The sequence below is a fragment of the Aphelocoma coerulescens genome, chromosome 24, assembly GCF_041296385.1.
Source record: "Aphelocoma coerulescens isolate FSJ_1873_10779 chromosome 24, UR_Acoe_1.0, whole genome shotgun sequence".
Classification (NCBI taxonomy): Eukaryota; Metazoa; Chordata; class Aves; order Passeriformes; family Corvidae; genus Aphelocoma; species Aphelocoma coerulescens.
Window position 1 is genome coordinate 1,439,303 of NC_091037.1, and position 14,224 is coordinate 1,453,526.

The 14,224-nt window shown below is 52.4% G+C and overlaps 1 protein-coding gene across 1 annotated transcript; it reads right to left on the reverse strand.

Moving 5' to 3' along the window:
* Positions 1-922: 922 nt before the first annotated feature.
* On the reverse strand, positions 923-9,487 carry ANKK1 (ankyrin repeat and kinase domain containing 1). The gene is made up of 8 exons (XM_068994759.1): positions 9,300-9,487; positions 7,194-7,488; positions 6,673-6,824; positions 5,907-5,956; positions 5,667-5,822; positions 5,325-5,443; positions 4,412-4,457; positions 923-4,086 (listed from the first exon to the last, which is right to left on the reverse strand). The coding sequence occupies exons 1-8, from the start codon at positions 9,485-9,487 to the stop codon at positions 2,750-2,752; spliced, it is 2,343 nt and encodes a 780-aa protein (XP_068850860.1). The 3' UTR covers positions 923-2,749.
* Between the last annotated feature and the right edge of the window lie 4,737 nt (positions 9,488-14,224).

Genomic DNA, 14,224 nt, shown 5'->3' on the forward strand with positions numbered 1-14,224 from the left:
CAACAAGCATCTCCCCTTCAAACAAATTTTACATCAGAAAATTTATATTATAGTCAGATCCCGCACTGAGAGCACTTAGGAAATCAATCCAGCCCCAGCTTTCACCCCTTGTGAAACCATCCCCTGGTTCTGGTGATTTATTTGTTCCGAGTTTCTCTGTGTGCTGTTCGTGGAGAACACCGGGTCTTAAAAGTCACACCCTGTGTCTTAAAAGTCACATCCATTTCCCCATGGATGTCTTGGATAGAAATGATGGAAAGGGAAGGCGGGCAGCCCAGATGACAGCCCAGGATTTACAGAGCACGGGGTGACTCCAGCAGGGATCAGGGGGTGGAATGAGATCAGCTTTAAGGGACCTTAAATTTCCCCCTCCAATTTTCCATCTTAACCAAGGGACCAACCCAAACCATCCTGGGATTCTCTGAGGGTTTTGGAGGGAAATGGATTTGAAAATATCCTCGTGGTTCACGCTGTCTGGAACTGCTACAGCACAGAGAAGTTCAGGGCAGCACTCCAGAGTCATTCCACAGAATTCCCTGGCAAAATCAGCAACACCACCCTGCTCACCCAAGCAGCTCTGTGCACCTTAAAAACACAATTTTTGAGGCATAAAGGTCAACGATTTTGATCTCTTTGAATCCAAACAAGCTGTTCAGGAGGTTCCTGGCCTGCTGCTGCTCCCATGCCCTGCCAGGAGCTGCCTTGGCTGTGAACTTTGGCAGCCCTTGGGTAAGAACATGAGATAATCAGCAGCAGATTTATCAGCAGGGACAAAAGACTGAAATGGAGTTGAAAAAGGGGAAAGAAAAAAAGGGGGGGGGGATGGAGATCTACGAATAATTTTAGAAATAAGCTGCAAGTTGCACAGTCACAAAGCGGAGGCTGGAATGCACTTTTCCAGAGTTTGTAAAGACTCATTTAATTTCTATAGAAACTGAGCAGCAAACAGGTAATTTTCTCTGCAAATTGCTTCTATCACCTCTGGAATGCTTTGCAAGAGCAATGTATTTCCCTCGTGTCTTCTTAATCCCCTGTTATTTTCATTATAAATTTAATTAAGCTCTTGTAGAGAACATTTCATGACATACGAGCTGAGTTTTGTTTTTCTGCTGCAGCGGGGACAGAAAGGAGCTGCTGAATTATGTGGCAATTGGATTGCTTTTTTTCTGGGTAAATATTTCAAGTGACACCGAGCAGGGGAGACATTTGCTGAATCAATACAGCTGAAGCTGAGGGAAGGAGCTGCACAGGAAGGTCTGAGCATCCCAAGAATTCCTTCCAGCCAGGCTTTTCCTCCTTGGGCAAAATTAGGGAGTAGGTAAATCAGGGAAATGCCAGGCTTTTAATGCCCCACACAGCTGGGGAAAGGAAGGAAGGAAACTGAGGAGATGCTGGCACAGAGGATGGGAATTCACTCCGTGTTATTTGATGGGCACAAGCTACACAGATCCTTCACTGCAGTTACAGCAGCCTCTAATCCCACCCTGAACATTCCCTTTCCTTCTCCAGCCCTTTGAAAACCTGCATCATAAATCAGTATTTTCCTGCTGTCTCCTTGTTTCCATTCTTGAGGAATTTCTGTATACACCAAGCTTTTTTTTTTTTGGGTGGTTGCAGAAAAAGGTCCATTTTTTACACTCCCTGCAACCCAAAATGTCACCAACATTTCACTTCATAACCTGCCCAGCTCCTCACTTCACCAACAGCAAATGTTAAAAATGAATCATTTTATTACAATTTATTTTAAATGATATCTAAAAGCTTTGGTGTCAAAGCATCGTGAAAAACTGGGTTTGAATCAAATACACATCAATTCTTTAAGTTAATATAAAATGAAAATTAAATTGGTAGAGGTTGAGCTGTTTAACCCCTCTTTTTAACCCGTTTAATCTCATGTTATCAGGCAGTAACAGCTCCCCTGCAGAGCTGGGGTTGTTTGTTTCTATTTCAGCCTCTTCCCAGCTCAGGCCCTCATCCCACCAGGCACGTTTGGGAATGCTCAGGAGCCACAACAGGATTGCCAGAGCTGCACACAAGCGCTGCTCACTGTCACAAAGGAATCAAATCCACCAAGAAGATGTTTTTCACAGGAGGGATCAAGCTCTGGAACATCTTCCTGAAGGATACCAGGAATTATATCCCATGAGAGACACGACTCAAACCTCGGCCTGCAAACAGCCAGATCTTGTGTGGGATTATTCTGGAATTTCTTTTCCCTGTGCTGCATCCATTTCAATACTCTCTACCAGTGATTTTTCCTTCCTTCCTTGTTTTATTTGATTCTTGTTACAGAAAGGAGATGTCAGGAAATCTGACACATTGCTGTGCCAGCAGCAGGTGAGAATCTCACGATTCAATTCCCACCTGTGCCAGGACCACTTTACACCAAATTTCTCTGTAGGAAAACATGGAATAAAAGCAATAAACCTGTGGAAGATGTGGGCATGTGCTGTGCACAGCTTCAGCACTGCCTGTGTGAACAGGGAGTGCATAAATCCCTGCACAGGAAGGATTCAATAGGAAAGCACTGCCTAAAGTATCACCAAGCCAAAATGTTCTACGAGCTTGGAAAAGAACTTGTCACCAAATAACTTCATTTTCTTTTACTCTCTTAAGTGTTCATCCTTAAAACCCTCCATTTAAAAGGGGGAAATATTTTCCTGTAATCAGCAGGTGACAGGACAAGGCGCTTTAAGGCATCACACCTGATGTGGGAAAGCTCAAGCTGTAAACTCCAGAGCCGATGAATTTACAAATCTGTCCTTCCTGGGATAAGTCTGGGTCTTGGAATCTTGGCATCGTTCAGAGTCCTGTTCCCGGGTTTGTTCTCCTTGCCCTGGAGCAGGGTGATGATGTTCTCCCGCTGGTGCCTCACCGCCAGCTGCAGGGCCGTGCACCCGGTGATGTCCTCCACGTCCAGCAGAGCCCCTGCCTTGAGCAGCGTCTTGATGATGGCCATGTTGCCCTTGAGGACGGCGAGGTGCAGCGGTGTCCAGCCCACCTTGTTCCTGGCGTTGACGTCGGCCTGGCACTCCAGGAGGTTGATGACGCTGAGGAAGGAGCCCCTGAGCACTGCGAAGTGCAGGGGGGCCCAGTGGGACCTCTCGGCCGTGTTGGGGTCGGCCCCGCAGCGCAGCAGCTCGCTGACCACCGGCTCGTCCCCGTAGCGCGTGGCCAGGTGCAGGGGGGTCCAGTCCATGCTGCCCTTGGCGTCCAGCCGGGCGCGGCTGCCCTTCAGCAGCCGGATGATCTCGATGTGCCCCTTGAAGGAGGCCAGGTGCAGGGGGGTCCAGCCTTTGTCCGTCCTCAGCTCCACGTTGGCCCCGTATTTGATGAGTTTCTCGCAGATCAGGTACTTGCCCCTCACCACGGCCAGGTGCAGGGCGCTGTAGTGGTTCTGGTCCAGGCTGTTGACAGAGATCCCGTTCTTCAGCAGATAATGCACCACCCTGAACTTGCCCCTCTCCACAGCCACGTGCAGCGGGGTCCTGAGGTTCTTCTGCTTCCTCTCCAGGTCGGCTCCCTGGCTGGCCAGCAGCTTGACCAGGCCGACGTGCCCGAAGCAGGCGGCCACGTGCAGGGCGGTCTTGCCGTCCACCTCCTGCGTGTTGGAGTCGGCCTGGCGGGACAGCAGCACCCGCGCCACGTTCTCGAAGTTGTTCTGGGCCGCCAGGTGCAGCGGGGTCCAGCCGTCGTGCTCCTGGGCGTTGACGCGGGCCTGGTGGTCCAGCAGCAGCCGCACGGTCCTGTCGTCGCCCTGCTGGGCGGCGAAGTGCAGCGGGGTCCAGCCGTCCTCGTCGGGCGCGTTGACGTCGGCCCCGTGCTCGATGAGGACGGAGCAGATCTCCGGGAGCCGCCTCTGCACGGCCATGAGCAGCGGGGTGCAGCCGCAGCCCGCCGGGCTGTTCACGCTGGCCCTGCAGCTCAGCAGGAACCGCACCTTGCCCACGTTGCCCTGCATCACCATGAGGTGCAGCAGGGTCAGGCCGTTCTCGTGCACCCTGCAGAGCTCCTCGGGCACCATCTCCGTGGGGCTCCCAGCCTCCCTGCACGGAGGTGGGACAGGAACCTCCTGGTTATCCTTTCCTAAAGGCAGGGACACAAAATGGGAGAAAAAAGAGTGAAACAGAGTGAAAAACTCCCAAGAAGGGAGGGAGAGCATGTGACTCTTCATAGAATGACATGAAATAAAGTCATTTGAGAGACAAGGAATATAAAATAGGGCCAGACATGCAGTGGGATATTTGGTCTCTCCCTCGCAGTATCTATTTCCTGTATAGTTCATTTTCCTTAACTCAAAATGTCACCCATGTGGAGAGCTTTATGAGCCACATCCTTCTACAAAAAACCAGACAATTTTTGTAGCTTCCCCTGCTTTAATTTTCAATTATCAAGTCAGTCCCCTACTTACCCCCACTCCTGGTGTCTCGGGGGAAGGTGAACTCCTCTTTGTCACTCTTGTTTTCAGAAAGGGGGAAAGAAAAAGGATAAGACAAAGTGTTTATTTGCATCCTGTAGTGTTTGCATAAAGTTCTTTGCTGCTGCTCTGCAGTTTTCTGTCATCATTTGAGAGTTTTTTATCCAATCCGATTTTTGCACCCAAAACTCAGCTGAGCAAATCATGACACAACAGGAATGGAGGAGCCTGAAGATGATGTCTGGATATCCATGAGCTTTTCCTCCTCATGCTCATTTGCTCCCAAATGCACACATATTCTGCTTCCTGACTGCACAGCAGCATCCCAAAATTATTTCCTTTGTTGTTTAGGGACCCCCAAGCCCCCACCTCTTCAGGCCTCTGGTTGCTTGCACAGCTTGGCAAAACCCCCTAAATACCAATAATTCCCAGCTCCTATTTCTCCCTGTTTTCTGGGCACAGTTACTCCAGTGGCTGGGATTACATTGTGACTAGCCAGAAGCCTGATTTTTTTTCTTAACCAGAGAAACACGGGGATTTGAAACTATTTTTTAAATTTCTGTGAGAGTTGTTCAGACTGGAACATCCTCAGTTCTGTGCCATGAGCAGAACCCCTGTGATTCTGTGTTTGCTTGTGTTTCTTTCAGTCTCTGAGGCCACCATGATAAACCCACTTCACCTGAGCAGGTCTGGAAAAGGGTTTTCCTCTCTGACTATTCAGTGCATTTGTTAATTAATTTGCAAGAGTCTTATCCCCATAAATGAATTACAGAGGCACAACCTGTGCAGACACATCCTGCAAAGGTGCTGAGGTGCACCTCTGAGAGGGGAAACAGCCTCAGGATCTGGTAAGAACAAGGAGAAGACTCAGTGGAACTTCCTGAGTGGTGCTGGGGGTTCTGCTCACCTGCTGGCTCCTGGAGATGGCCGGTTTGTGGGACATCTTCCTGACAAGGCGCTCGTTCTCCGGGTCCAGCACCAGGCTCTGGATCAGTGCCAGCAGCACGTCTGTCTCCACAGGGATATCTGCCAGGGCAGAGCAGTTCAGCTGTGCAGGCTGCCCCGGGGTGCAGAGCCAGGCAGGACCCACGTGACAAGGAAGGGAAAAGGGATGAAGGGGATGTGTGACAGCAAAAGGGCACCAAGCGGTTAAACCTTGGAGATGTCGCCGGGAGAACTACACATAAACTTATCCCCTGCTTGTCAAGCCATGGGGCTGACCCTTGGCTGATCCACATCCCAGTCCCACCTGCAAAGCTTGGCCTCTGCTTGGGGTCTTGGTCCCAGCACCTCTTCATCAGGTCGACCATCTGGTGGCACTCCCCGGGCCAGTCGTCCCTGACGAGCTCCAGCCCCGGCCTCTTGCCCGCTGCCACCTTCACTATGATGGCCATCATGTTGGCCCCTGGAAGAAACCAGCACACTCTGGGTGTTCTCCCTGGGAAAACAGCTGGAATAAGCATTCCACGGGTGCAGGGTTCGTGTTTACCTGTGTAAGGTTTCTTCTGCATAAGAACCTCCCAGATGACGATCCCGAAGCTGCAGGAGAGCAGAGACCGTGAGCACTTGGGCATTAAATGCACTTACTGCTTCTGCCTTCTAGAGAAATGGGAAAACCGGCAAGGAAGTTCTTCAGGAGGGAAGGATTTCAACCCCCAGGCCAAAAAAATCAGGCCTTATGATTCTGCCTCATACGTCTCTCTTAAGAGTGGGGTCATCACACTCCAAAGGGTCTGTGCAGTGAATGAGGGACTCGGAGCCTTTCCTGTCAAAGTCAGGCTCTCAGTGCCTTTTTTCCACTTTATTCACGTTGGGGTTTAGAGCCCTGGGAGCTGCAAGTTCCTGTGGCCGTGCAAATCTCCCTTTCCCTCTTGCCTTGGGTCACTCTGTGCCGTAGAGGCCAGGGAGCTGAGGGCTTTCCAGACATAGACACGGGGCTCCTGTGAATGTTCTGCAAAGCTCTTTGCCCAAAAGGAAAAAAGCCAAGTTGAAATTTCTCTGCCCATTCCTGACCAAAATGAAGCTGAACACTGAGGCTGATAAGCCAGTACTGGAGTTGTTTTAAACCCAGAATGAATCTCAGCAGCGACTGTGATGAAAGAGCAGCACTGGCTGTTCTGGGCTCTGATCTCAGTCATTTTTATAAGAACTCACAGCAACAAAACAGAGTGTGAGGGCACCCGGCAGTGTTGCAGCTCCCCTGGCTGTGTGTAAGAGCCTGGGGACACCCCTGGGTGCCCTGTGGCAGCCCTCACCTGTACACATCGTACTTGATCCCCGGGGGTTTGCTGTTCTGCAGGAACATTTCGGGGGGGATGTAGCTCAGAGTGCCCCTCAGAGCTGAGCTCTCGATGTACTGCATCCTGCTGGATTGCTCCATCCACTTGGACAGCCCAAAGTCCGAGATCTGCAAGCAGAAACAGGGAAAGTGCCCCAAAATGTGTGCTCACACTCATCCCTCCTCCTGTCACCCGGACATCCTCCCATCCTTTGGGGTCAGGGACAGGAGAAGGTGCCCAGCAGCTGGAACCTGACAAAACCCTGACAATTTGCAGCCACTGAGTCCAGTTGGAGCCTTAAATTCCCAGTGCTGGCCCAGATTCCCTGTATGATCCTGAGAACACCATGTAATTTGTACACCAGCTACTTCTTAAAAGCCCCACAGGTCAATCTTTCACGGAATGTTCCTGAAGAACCTGATTTACTGGGATACTCATTTGGCAAAAAGAACCTCTCCCTTATTTGAGAAATAACGAACCCAGCACTAAGGCCATACCTTGACGTGCATATTCCCATCCAGGAGGACGTTCCCTGGCTTCAGATCCAAGTGCAGCAGAGGAGGGCTCATGCTGTGCAGGAAATTCATGGCCAAGCCCATCTCATGGATCACCCGGAATTTCAGCTGCCAGGACATTCTGTGAGTGGGAAGGATTCTCTCCAAGGACCCCCTGGCCATATATTCCATCACTATCCCCAGAGGGCTGTTGCACACCCCGTAGATGGTGACGATGTGCTGGAATTTGATTTTCTCCATCTTGCTTGCCTCCTCCATTAGACAGTTCATGCTGGTCCTGGAAAAATGAAAACAAAAACCAAAAAATACAGTGGAAGCAAGAAATTTTATCAGTTGATTCACAGGCTCAGTAACTCTGTAGTAACTCAGTGATACCCAACCTTTCTGAGCACTGCCTACCCCAAAATCGTTCATCCCAATTTCCCCTTGAGTTGATGATAATGGTGCCACAGAGTGATCCTCTGCAGACTGAAATCTGACATAGAAGGTCTTGTGACTTCTCAAAATGAGCTGAGGTTTATTTGGGCAAAATCAGCCACCACAAGGAAAGAGATGAAAAACTTGCACTTATTTTGGTCCTTAGCAGGCCTCCAGTGACCACAGAGAGCCTGTGCTTGTCACACGGTGGTGAAATGGCTTTAAACTGCCAGAGGGCAGGAGCATGTGGGACACTGGGGAAGAATCCTTCCCTGTGACTGTGGTGAGGGGCTGGGGTGGAATTCCCAGAGGCTGCTCCATCCCTGGCAGTGCCCAAGGCCAGGCTGGAGCAGCCTGGGACAGTGCAAGGCGTCCCTGCCCATGGCAGGGTGTGGCACTGGATGAGCTTTAAGATCCCTCCCAACCCAAACCACTCTGTGAATCCATGAAATTCCCGGTGTTTCCCTGGCAGCAGGATGCCAGGAGCAGGCACAGCCCCGTGTCACACCTTGGCCATTCCTGCAGCTCCACCTGTGCCCGCAGCCCTCTGTCCCTGGGCACTGTGACTCTGCTCCCAGGGGGAACCCAGGCACGTCTGCTCCTGGCTGCCAGCTCTGGCAGACCTGGTTCTCCGAAGTTTCACCCTTCCCGACCTGCTGAACGAGTTTGGGGTGCCTGGAGCGCTCCGGAAGCAGCCAAGCAGCAAAGTGCCAGGAGTGCCTTTAAAAAGCACACCCTGGGAACGGAGCTGAGCTGCCAACAATTAGGCCAGGCCATTAATTGATCTAAAAGGGTTCAGCCAAGCAAAAAAAAAAAGATCTTCTGCCAGACTTCCTCTGGCAGGCTCCTCACAGTGAGACCTCCCCATGGGCTGAGGAATCTCAGGTATTTTACTACAATTGATAAGACACAGAAGTAAAACTGATTAATATGACTCTTTTTTTCCTCCCCCAAACAAGAACAAAATGCAAATGTAATATCTGCAGAGCAAGCTGAGGACAGTCACTGCTCAGCCTGAACTCAGTTGTCAGTAACAAGAAATCACACAAGTGTGAGATTTTTACCCAGGCAGGATCCTTCCAAGTTGAATGGAGCAAAATTTTAAATTAAATAACTTCATCAACACAGTCATTTCTCCATCAGCTCTGGCTGTATTGGATGTGTTATCAGCAGTGGTTGTGATTACCTGGCCCTGCTCCATCTCCAGACCCAAGGTGGGCACCAGAAGGGTCTCTGCAGGTGAGAGACAGAGCAAGAAGTCGAGAGGAACAGGCGCTCCATGGAGAGGAAAGAGATGTCTGGAGGCTACAGGAGCAGGGCAGTAAAACCAGCTGTAAATCCTCTGCCCCTCATCTTTAAACTGGTGATTTGGGTGATTAATTCAGTGTGATTGATACACATCAGCCCCAATGGGCAGTGAAAGCTGCAAGTAAGTCACCAGGCTGCTTTTATGCATGTTTGAGATGCTGCCCTCAGCCCCAGATGTCAGCCCTTGTTCCTTGTGTCCCTTTGCACATCCACACACGAGACAGGGAAAGGCAGCACTCCACACCCTTTTCCCACTCCCTTTGGGTGCCAAACCCTCGACTTTCCCTTTCCCTGAGTTTTAACCCCAAGTCCCATCCAGCTGGGCTGGCCAGTGCGGAGCAGAGCAGAGCAGAGCAGGGTTACCTGTCCGTGCTGGAGTCCTGCAGCAGGTACGGGGAGCACTTCACTGCATAGACCGTCCTCCACCTCCTGTGCTTCACCTGGTACACGTGGCCAAAGCCTCCGCTGGCCACTCGGACCCAGTCATCCTCGAAATCCTCCTTGTTGAACACGGTCAGGCTGCCCAGCTGCCGGCCCCGCTCCGCACTCATGGCACAGCAGGCACAGCCCGGCTGCTCCTCCTGCCTGGTGCTGGCAGGAGGCACAGAGGAGCTCTTGCTGCCCTGCCCTGCCCGGGGAGGTGGGGATTCACCTGAGGGGAGCCCTGTCAGCTGCTGCCAAGAGGTGGATCCTCAGTGTCGCCGCGTTCAGTTCACACAGGAGCTGCATTAATTCCAGCCTGGGAATTGTGTGCTCTGCTCTCCCGTCTCCAGAGCTGGGTGGGCAAATCCTCAGAGAATTCCAGGTGGAAGATGGTGCAAACAACACCCCGTTAGTGATTGCTCTGTGCTGAGGATGGGATTCCTCGTCTGAGGCATCGGCACAGTCTGGGGGAAAGGGAGGTGGGGAAGTGGGGCTGGCTGAAACTTGAAGGGAACAGAGAAATGCACGAGGCTCCTGTGCAGAATTGTACATGAGAGAGGTGGAAAACACTCTAGAAAGATGAACAGAGGGAAAAAAAGCCCAGAAGTAGCTGGATGAAGAGGTGGAAAACACTCTAGAAAGATAAAGAACAGAAAAAAACCCCCAAACAACCAGAACTAGCACATGAGAGCATGAGCCTGAGAAAATACCTCAGCAGAAATACCAGAAATGCGGTAAACCAGAGCAGTCCCCTCAGGGATAAAATAAAATCTGCTGTCAAATCCCTGGAAAAGGGTGTTTGGAGGAACTAAGGCTGGTCAGAGCAGTTCAACCCTCACCATGTGAGCACCAGGAGCAGCACACACACCTTCGGCTGTAAAAGGGTTTAAAGACACTTGTCTGGGTCTTGTGAATTTGTGTCTTTAATGCCTCAGCTCTCTCTGGAGGCAACTCAGTGTCAAAAACGAGGTGGTGCTGATTTCCTCAGTGCTACTGCAATACAAATAATAATTAGCACTGTTGCAGGGTAATTGTCTCACTGCCAGTAACCTTGACTTGGGATTTTTAGTTCTGCAGCAGAATCTTGAAGAAAACCTTGGAGGGAGCCTGACCCAGGTGGAAATGTGAGTTACTTCTGTTACACTGACACGAGGTGCCCCAGCAGTGGACTCCTTTCTTTTAAGGAAAGAAGGAAAGAAAGAAAGAAAGAAAGAAGGAAGGAAAGAAGGAAAGAAGGAAAGAAGGAAAGAAGGAAAGAAAAGAGAAAAAAGCCAGCCAGGCTCTGCAGCCTTTTAGGGAGAAAAAAACCCCATTAGAACCTGATTGTTGTCAATGCCCTGGCACTCCCTGGGAGCTGCCCACCAGGAGTGATGCCCTGCTCCTCTCCATGCCCACCTGCCAAACACTGTTTTGGAGCTGAGGACAAGCACCACGGGGCCCCATTCCCTCGGGTTCAGGCACAGACAAGACAAAGACTGCGATGCTCAGGTTTTATTACAGAGAGTTCAGGAGGCGGGGAGGCACTGGGGAACACGCTCAGTCCATGGCTGCAGAGGGGCAGCGGCTGCTTCTGTCCCTCCCCACACCTTGCAGGTGCATTTCTGGGGATGTGCCGGCTCTGACAGCAGGAACAGCAGCTGAGGAGTCCTGCTGGTCATTCCCAGCACAGACAGGGAGATCCCTGCCAGAGGTGCCTTTCCTTGCCCGCTCTCTCTGTGTCGCAGCTCCTTCCACACCCCACGAGGTCGCTCCGTTCCTCTCCACCAGCAGCTGCTGTAGGAGGTCCTGGACAGGATGGAGCAGCCCCAGTTCCTCTGGGACAGAGGGAAGTGGGGCTGGAGCCCACTGGGGGCTCTCCACAGCACCGCCCTGGCTGCCCTCCCACAGGCAGCCCCTAAGCCCCAGTGCACCCCCAGGAAAGCCCTGTTTGTATCCCCCATCCTATGGATGCCTCTCCCCAGTGCATCCCAGCAGATTCCATCTGGTACTGGAGTTCTCTGACCATTCGTGGGAACTTGTTGGAGAAAACAAGAGGACTAAAGGGAAAGGAGGAAGGGACTTGGGTCCTCAAGGTGAGGAAAGCTGTAAAGCCGAGGGGACACAGCTCTGGAGCTCTTGGGTCCTGTCCACACTCCCAATTCCATCATTTTTCCTACCATTTCTCCCTGGTGGCAGGCTCCAGTGCTTTATTTCACTGGGTTCTTCTGCCCCTGATCTCCTCTCTGCTTCCCCATTTCTGTGCCCAGCCTGTGCTGGGCTTCCAGCTCTGCTCTCCCTGGCAGCTGGAGCACTACAACGATTCCTTCTCTACCCTGCAGTTTGTGGAGTCGCTGATGCAGAAGGAAAGGAAGGAAGGAGAAGCAGGCTCGGAGCAGAGGTGGCATCTCCTGCCCCCTGGCTCAGCAGAAGCTCTACAGAAGCAAAGCAAATTCAGCTGCTTCTCTGACGGCTGGGGGAGCTGCAGGAGCAGTTCAGCTGCTCGGGATCACAGCCCATGGAATTCTCCGAACGGGGGATAACGGCTGGGCTTGGCTTTCTGCCGGTGGTGCAGCCACAGGCCCATGAAAGCACTGCCCAGGACTGCAAAGCCAGTGAGGGATCCCAGCAGGATGGGCAGCAGCATGGCAGGACCAGCACCTGGACACAGAGAGAGGGAATCGAGCAGTGAAAAATGTTCTTTGCACAAACAAGTAAAGACACAAGGAGTTAGGGATGGTGCCAGTGGGTTTTGAGAAGTCTCTCGTGTTGTACCAGTTCAGTGTCACTCTTTTCTAATAGCTATAAACATCTAATTAACATTAACCAGCTGCTGTATTTCACCTGTGAACACTCCTGACCTATGGCCAACCACATTCTGCACCAAAATGCTGCAGTTCCTTACAGACAGAGAACATTCTGCCTCATTTTTTCTCCCCTTTCCTCCCCCTAAAGCTTCAGTTCCTTCACAGGATGCATCTGGCTGTGTCTCCTGGCTGAAACTCTGTGGGATGTGACACTGATTAACTACAATATTTGGGATTTAGGAAGGTCAAAGCAAAGCTGAGGAGTTGTTGGGATACAATCTAATCAAGAAAATTGTTAGAAAGATGCTGTTCTCCTGCAGCAGGAAAAGCTGAGCAAAAACTTCTGGAAGAGACAGAGAAATAGAACCAGGAGAGCCCCACCTTCCACTGGTTTATACAGAAACCTGTTGTTCATCCTCCAAACGGGCCCGAGGGAGACCAGGTTGTGCAGGTTTCCATAGCTGGTCCTGTCACTGGGCTGGGCAAGGGGCTCCACACTTTCCAAGCAGTCCTGGGAAAGACATGGAAAACACTTGGAAGTGTCCTGAACAGAACGTCCTGGCCCAGGGCCCGGGCACAGCCCCCAGGCCTCCTCAGACACCTCCGCTGTCATTGCAGTCCTTGGACATGCACAAATGTAAATCTTTATTCTCTGATCTCCTTTTCTTAGCGATTACCAACTATTGCCACCACTCCACACCATGAACTGCTGTCCCAGCCTTTAACCAAGGACTGGGTGGCCATGGGGTGACCTTGGTGTGGAGACTCTGGGAGCACCAAATCCCTCCTTGGTGCTGTGGGAACAGATCCACCCCACAGTACCTGCTCACATCCCGGCTGGCCTGGCAGGCAGACCCTCAGCTCGCAGTGCAGGTAGGCCATGGAGTGGTTCAGCATCTGGAACAGCTGGATGGAGAAGCTGGCGGCTCTGGAGCCGCTGCCCTGCAGCAGCTGGACATGTCTGCATTCCCAGGGCAGCCTGGCAGGAACAAAAGGCAAACAGCTCCAAATCCCAGCTCTCCCTGAGTAAAGCAGGATCTGCTGGCACAGCTCTGCACAAACTCCACACCACACCCCTGCATCCACATCCGAGATACAGGAAAATCCCCCAAACATCGGCATTCCCGGCTGCGCCCGCCCTGCTCAGGAGCCCGAGAGCAGCAGAGTTGTTTCTGGGACATTGGTTTTGCTGTGGTGTGCCAGTCGACCCCTGAGCTGCCTCTAAGGCACATTTCACACCCCAGTGGGTTTACAAACCCTGGTTAATGGATCCTCCCGTTCCCCTGGCCTCGAGCAGACAGAAGAGATGCTGGTGGAGCAATGGGGATGTGGAGAAGCATCCCTGCACTGCTCTGTCCTGGGATGTGCCTCCCCAGCAGGAAGGGGATCCTGCACACCTGTGACAGCCCCTGGGGGGAGCAGGATGGTGTATTCCCATAAATCCTAAATGAAGGCAGATCTTTCCCATTCCCACCTGTGGAAGAGGCAGCACTGGGCACCTGCAGCCCCGGGGCTGGCAGAGGGGGTCACGCAGCACGAGTGGATCTGGAGCAGGGCCTGGCTGCTGTTGCTCTGCAGGGCTACCAGAGCCAGGAAGGTGTCCTGGGAAGGCTCTGATCCAGGGATCTCGGGGGCTGTGGCCCCTGCAGGGCTCAGGCTCAGCTGCACCGAGTGGTTCCCGGAGCCGCAGGAGTCACTCACGATGGCAAGGCTGGGGAAAAAGGGAAAAAGGGAATAAAATGAAACGCATCCAGGCTGCAGCAGCAACACCAAAGCAGGGAGCCAGGGGTACTTGCCCGTCCAGCACGGTGACATCCGAGAGCAGCCCCCTCCTCTGGTGTGAGTCGCTCCCCAGCGCTCCAGGCTCCAGTGTCACCGCTGTCCCCAAGCCTTCAGCTGCTCCGTCTGTCACTTCCCTCGTCGTGCCCCCCTCCTCTGCCCCCTCCGTGCTCAGCAGCAGCTCCTGGGCTGAGTCAGTGCCCGCAGCATCCAGCCAGGGATCCCCCGGGAGTGTCAGAGCTGCCAGGCTCCCAGGGGAATTCGAGGGGCTCTCTGGGGCCGGGGAGACCTGGATGAGGTCCC

Excerpts from the sequence above, each read along its gene's own strand:
- ANKK1 (XM_068994759.1), bottom strand. The coding sequence starts at position 9,487 with ATGAGTGCGGAGCGGGGCCGGCAGCTGGGCAGCCTGACCGTGTTCAAC. Across the intron at positions 5,957-6,672 it reads ATCAAGTACGATGTGTACAG|CTTCGGGATCGTCATCTGGG; the intron begins GTGAGGGCTGCC and ends GCTCTCCTGCAG. Across the intron at positions 4,087-4,411 it reads CCGAGACACCAGGAGTGGGG|GAAAGGATAACCAGGAGGTT; the intron begins GTAAGTAGGGGA and ends CCCTGCCTTTAG.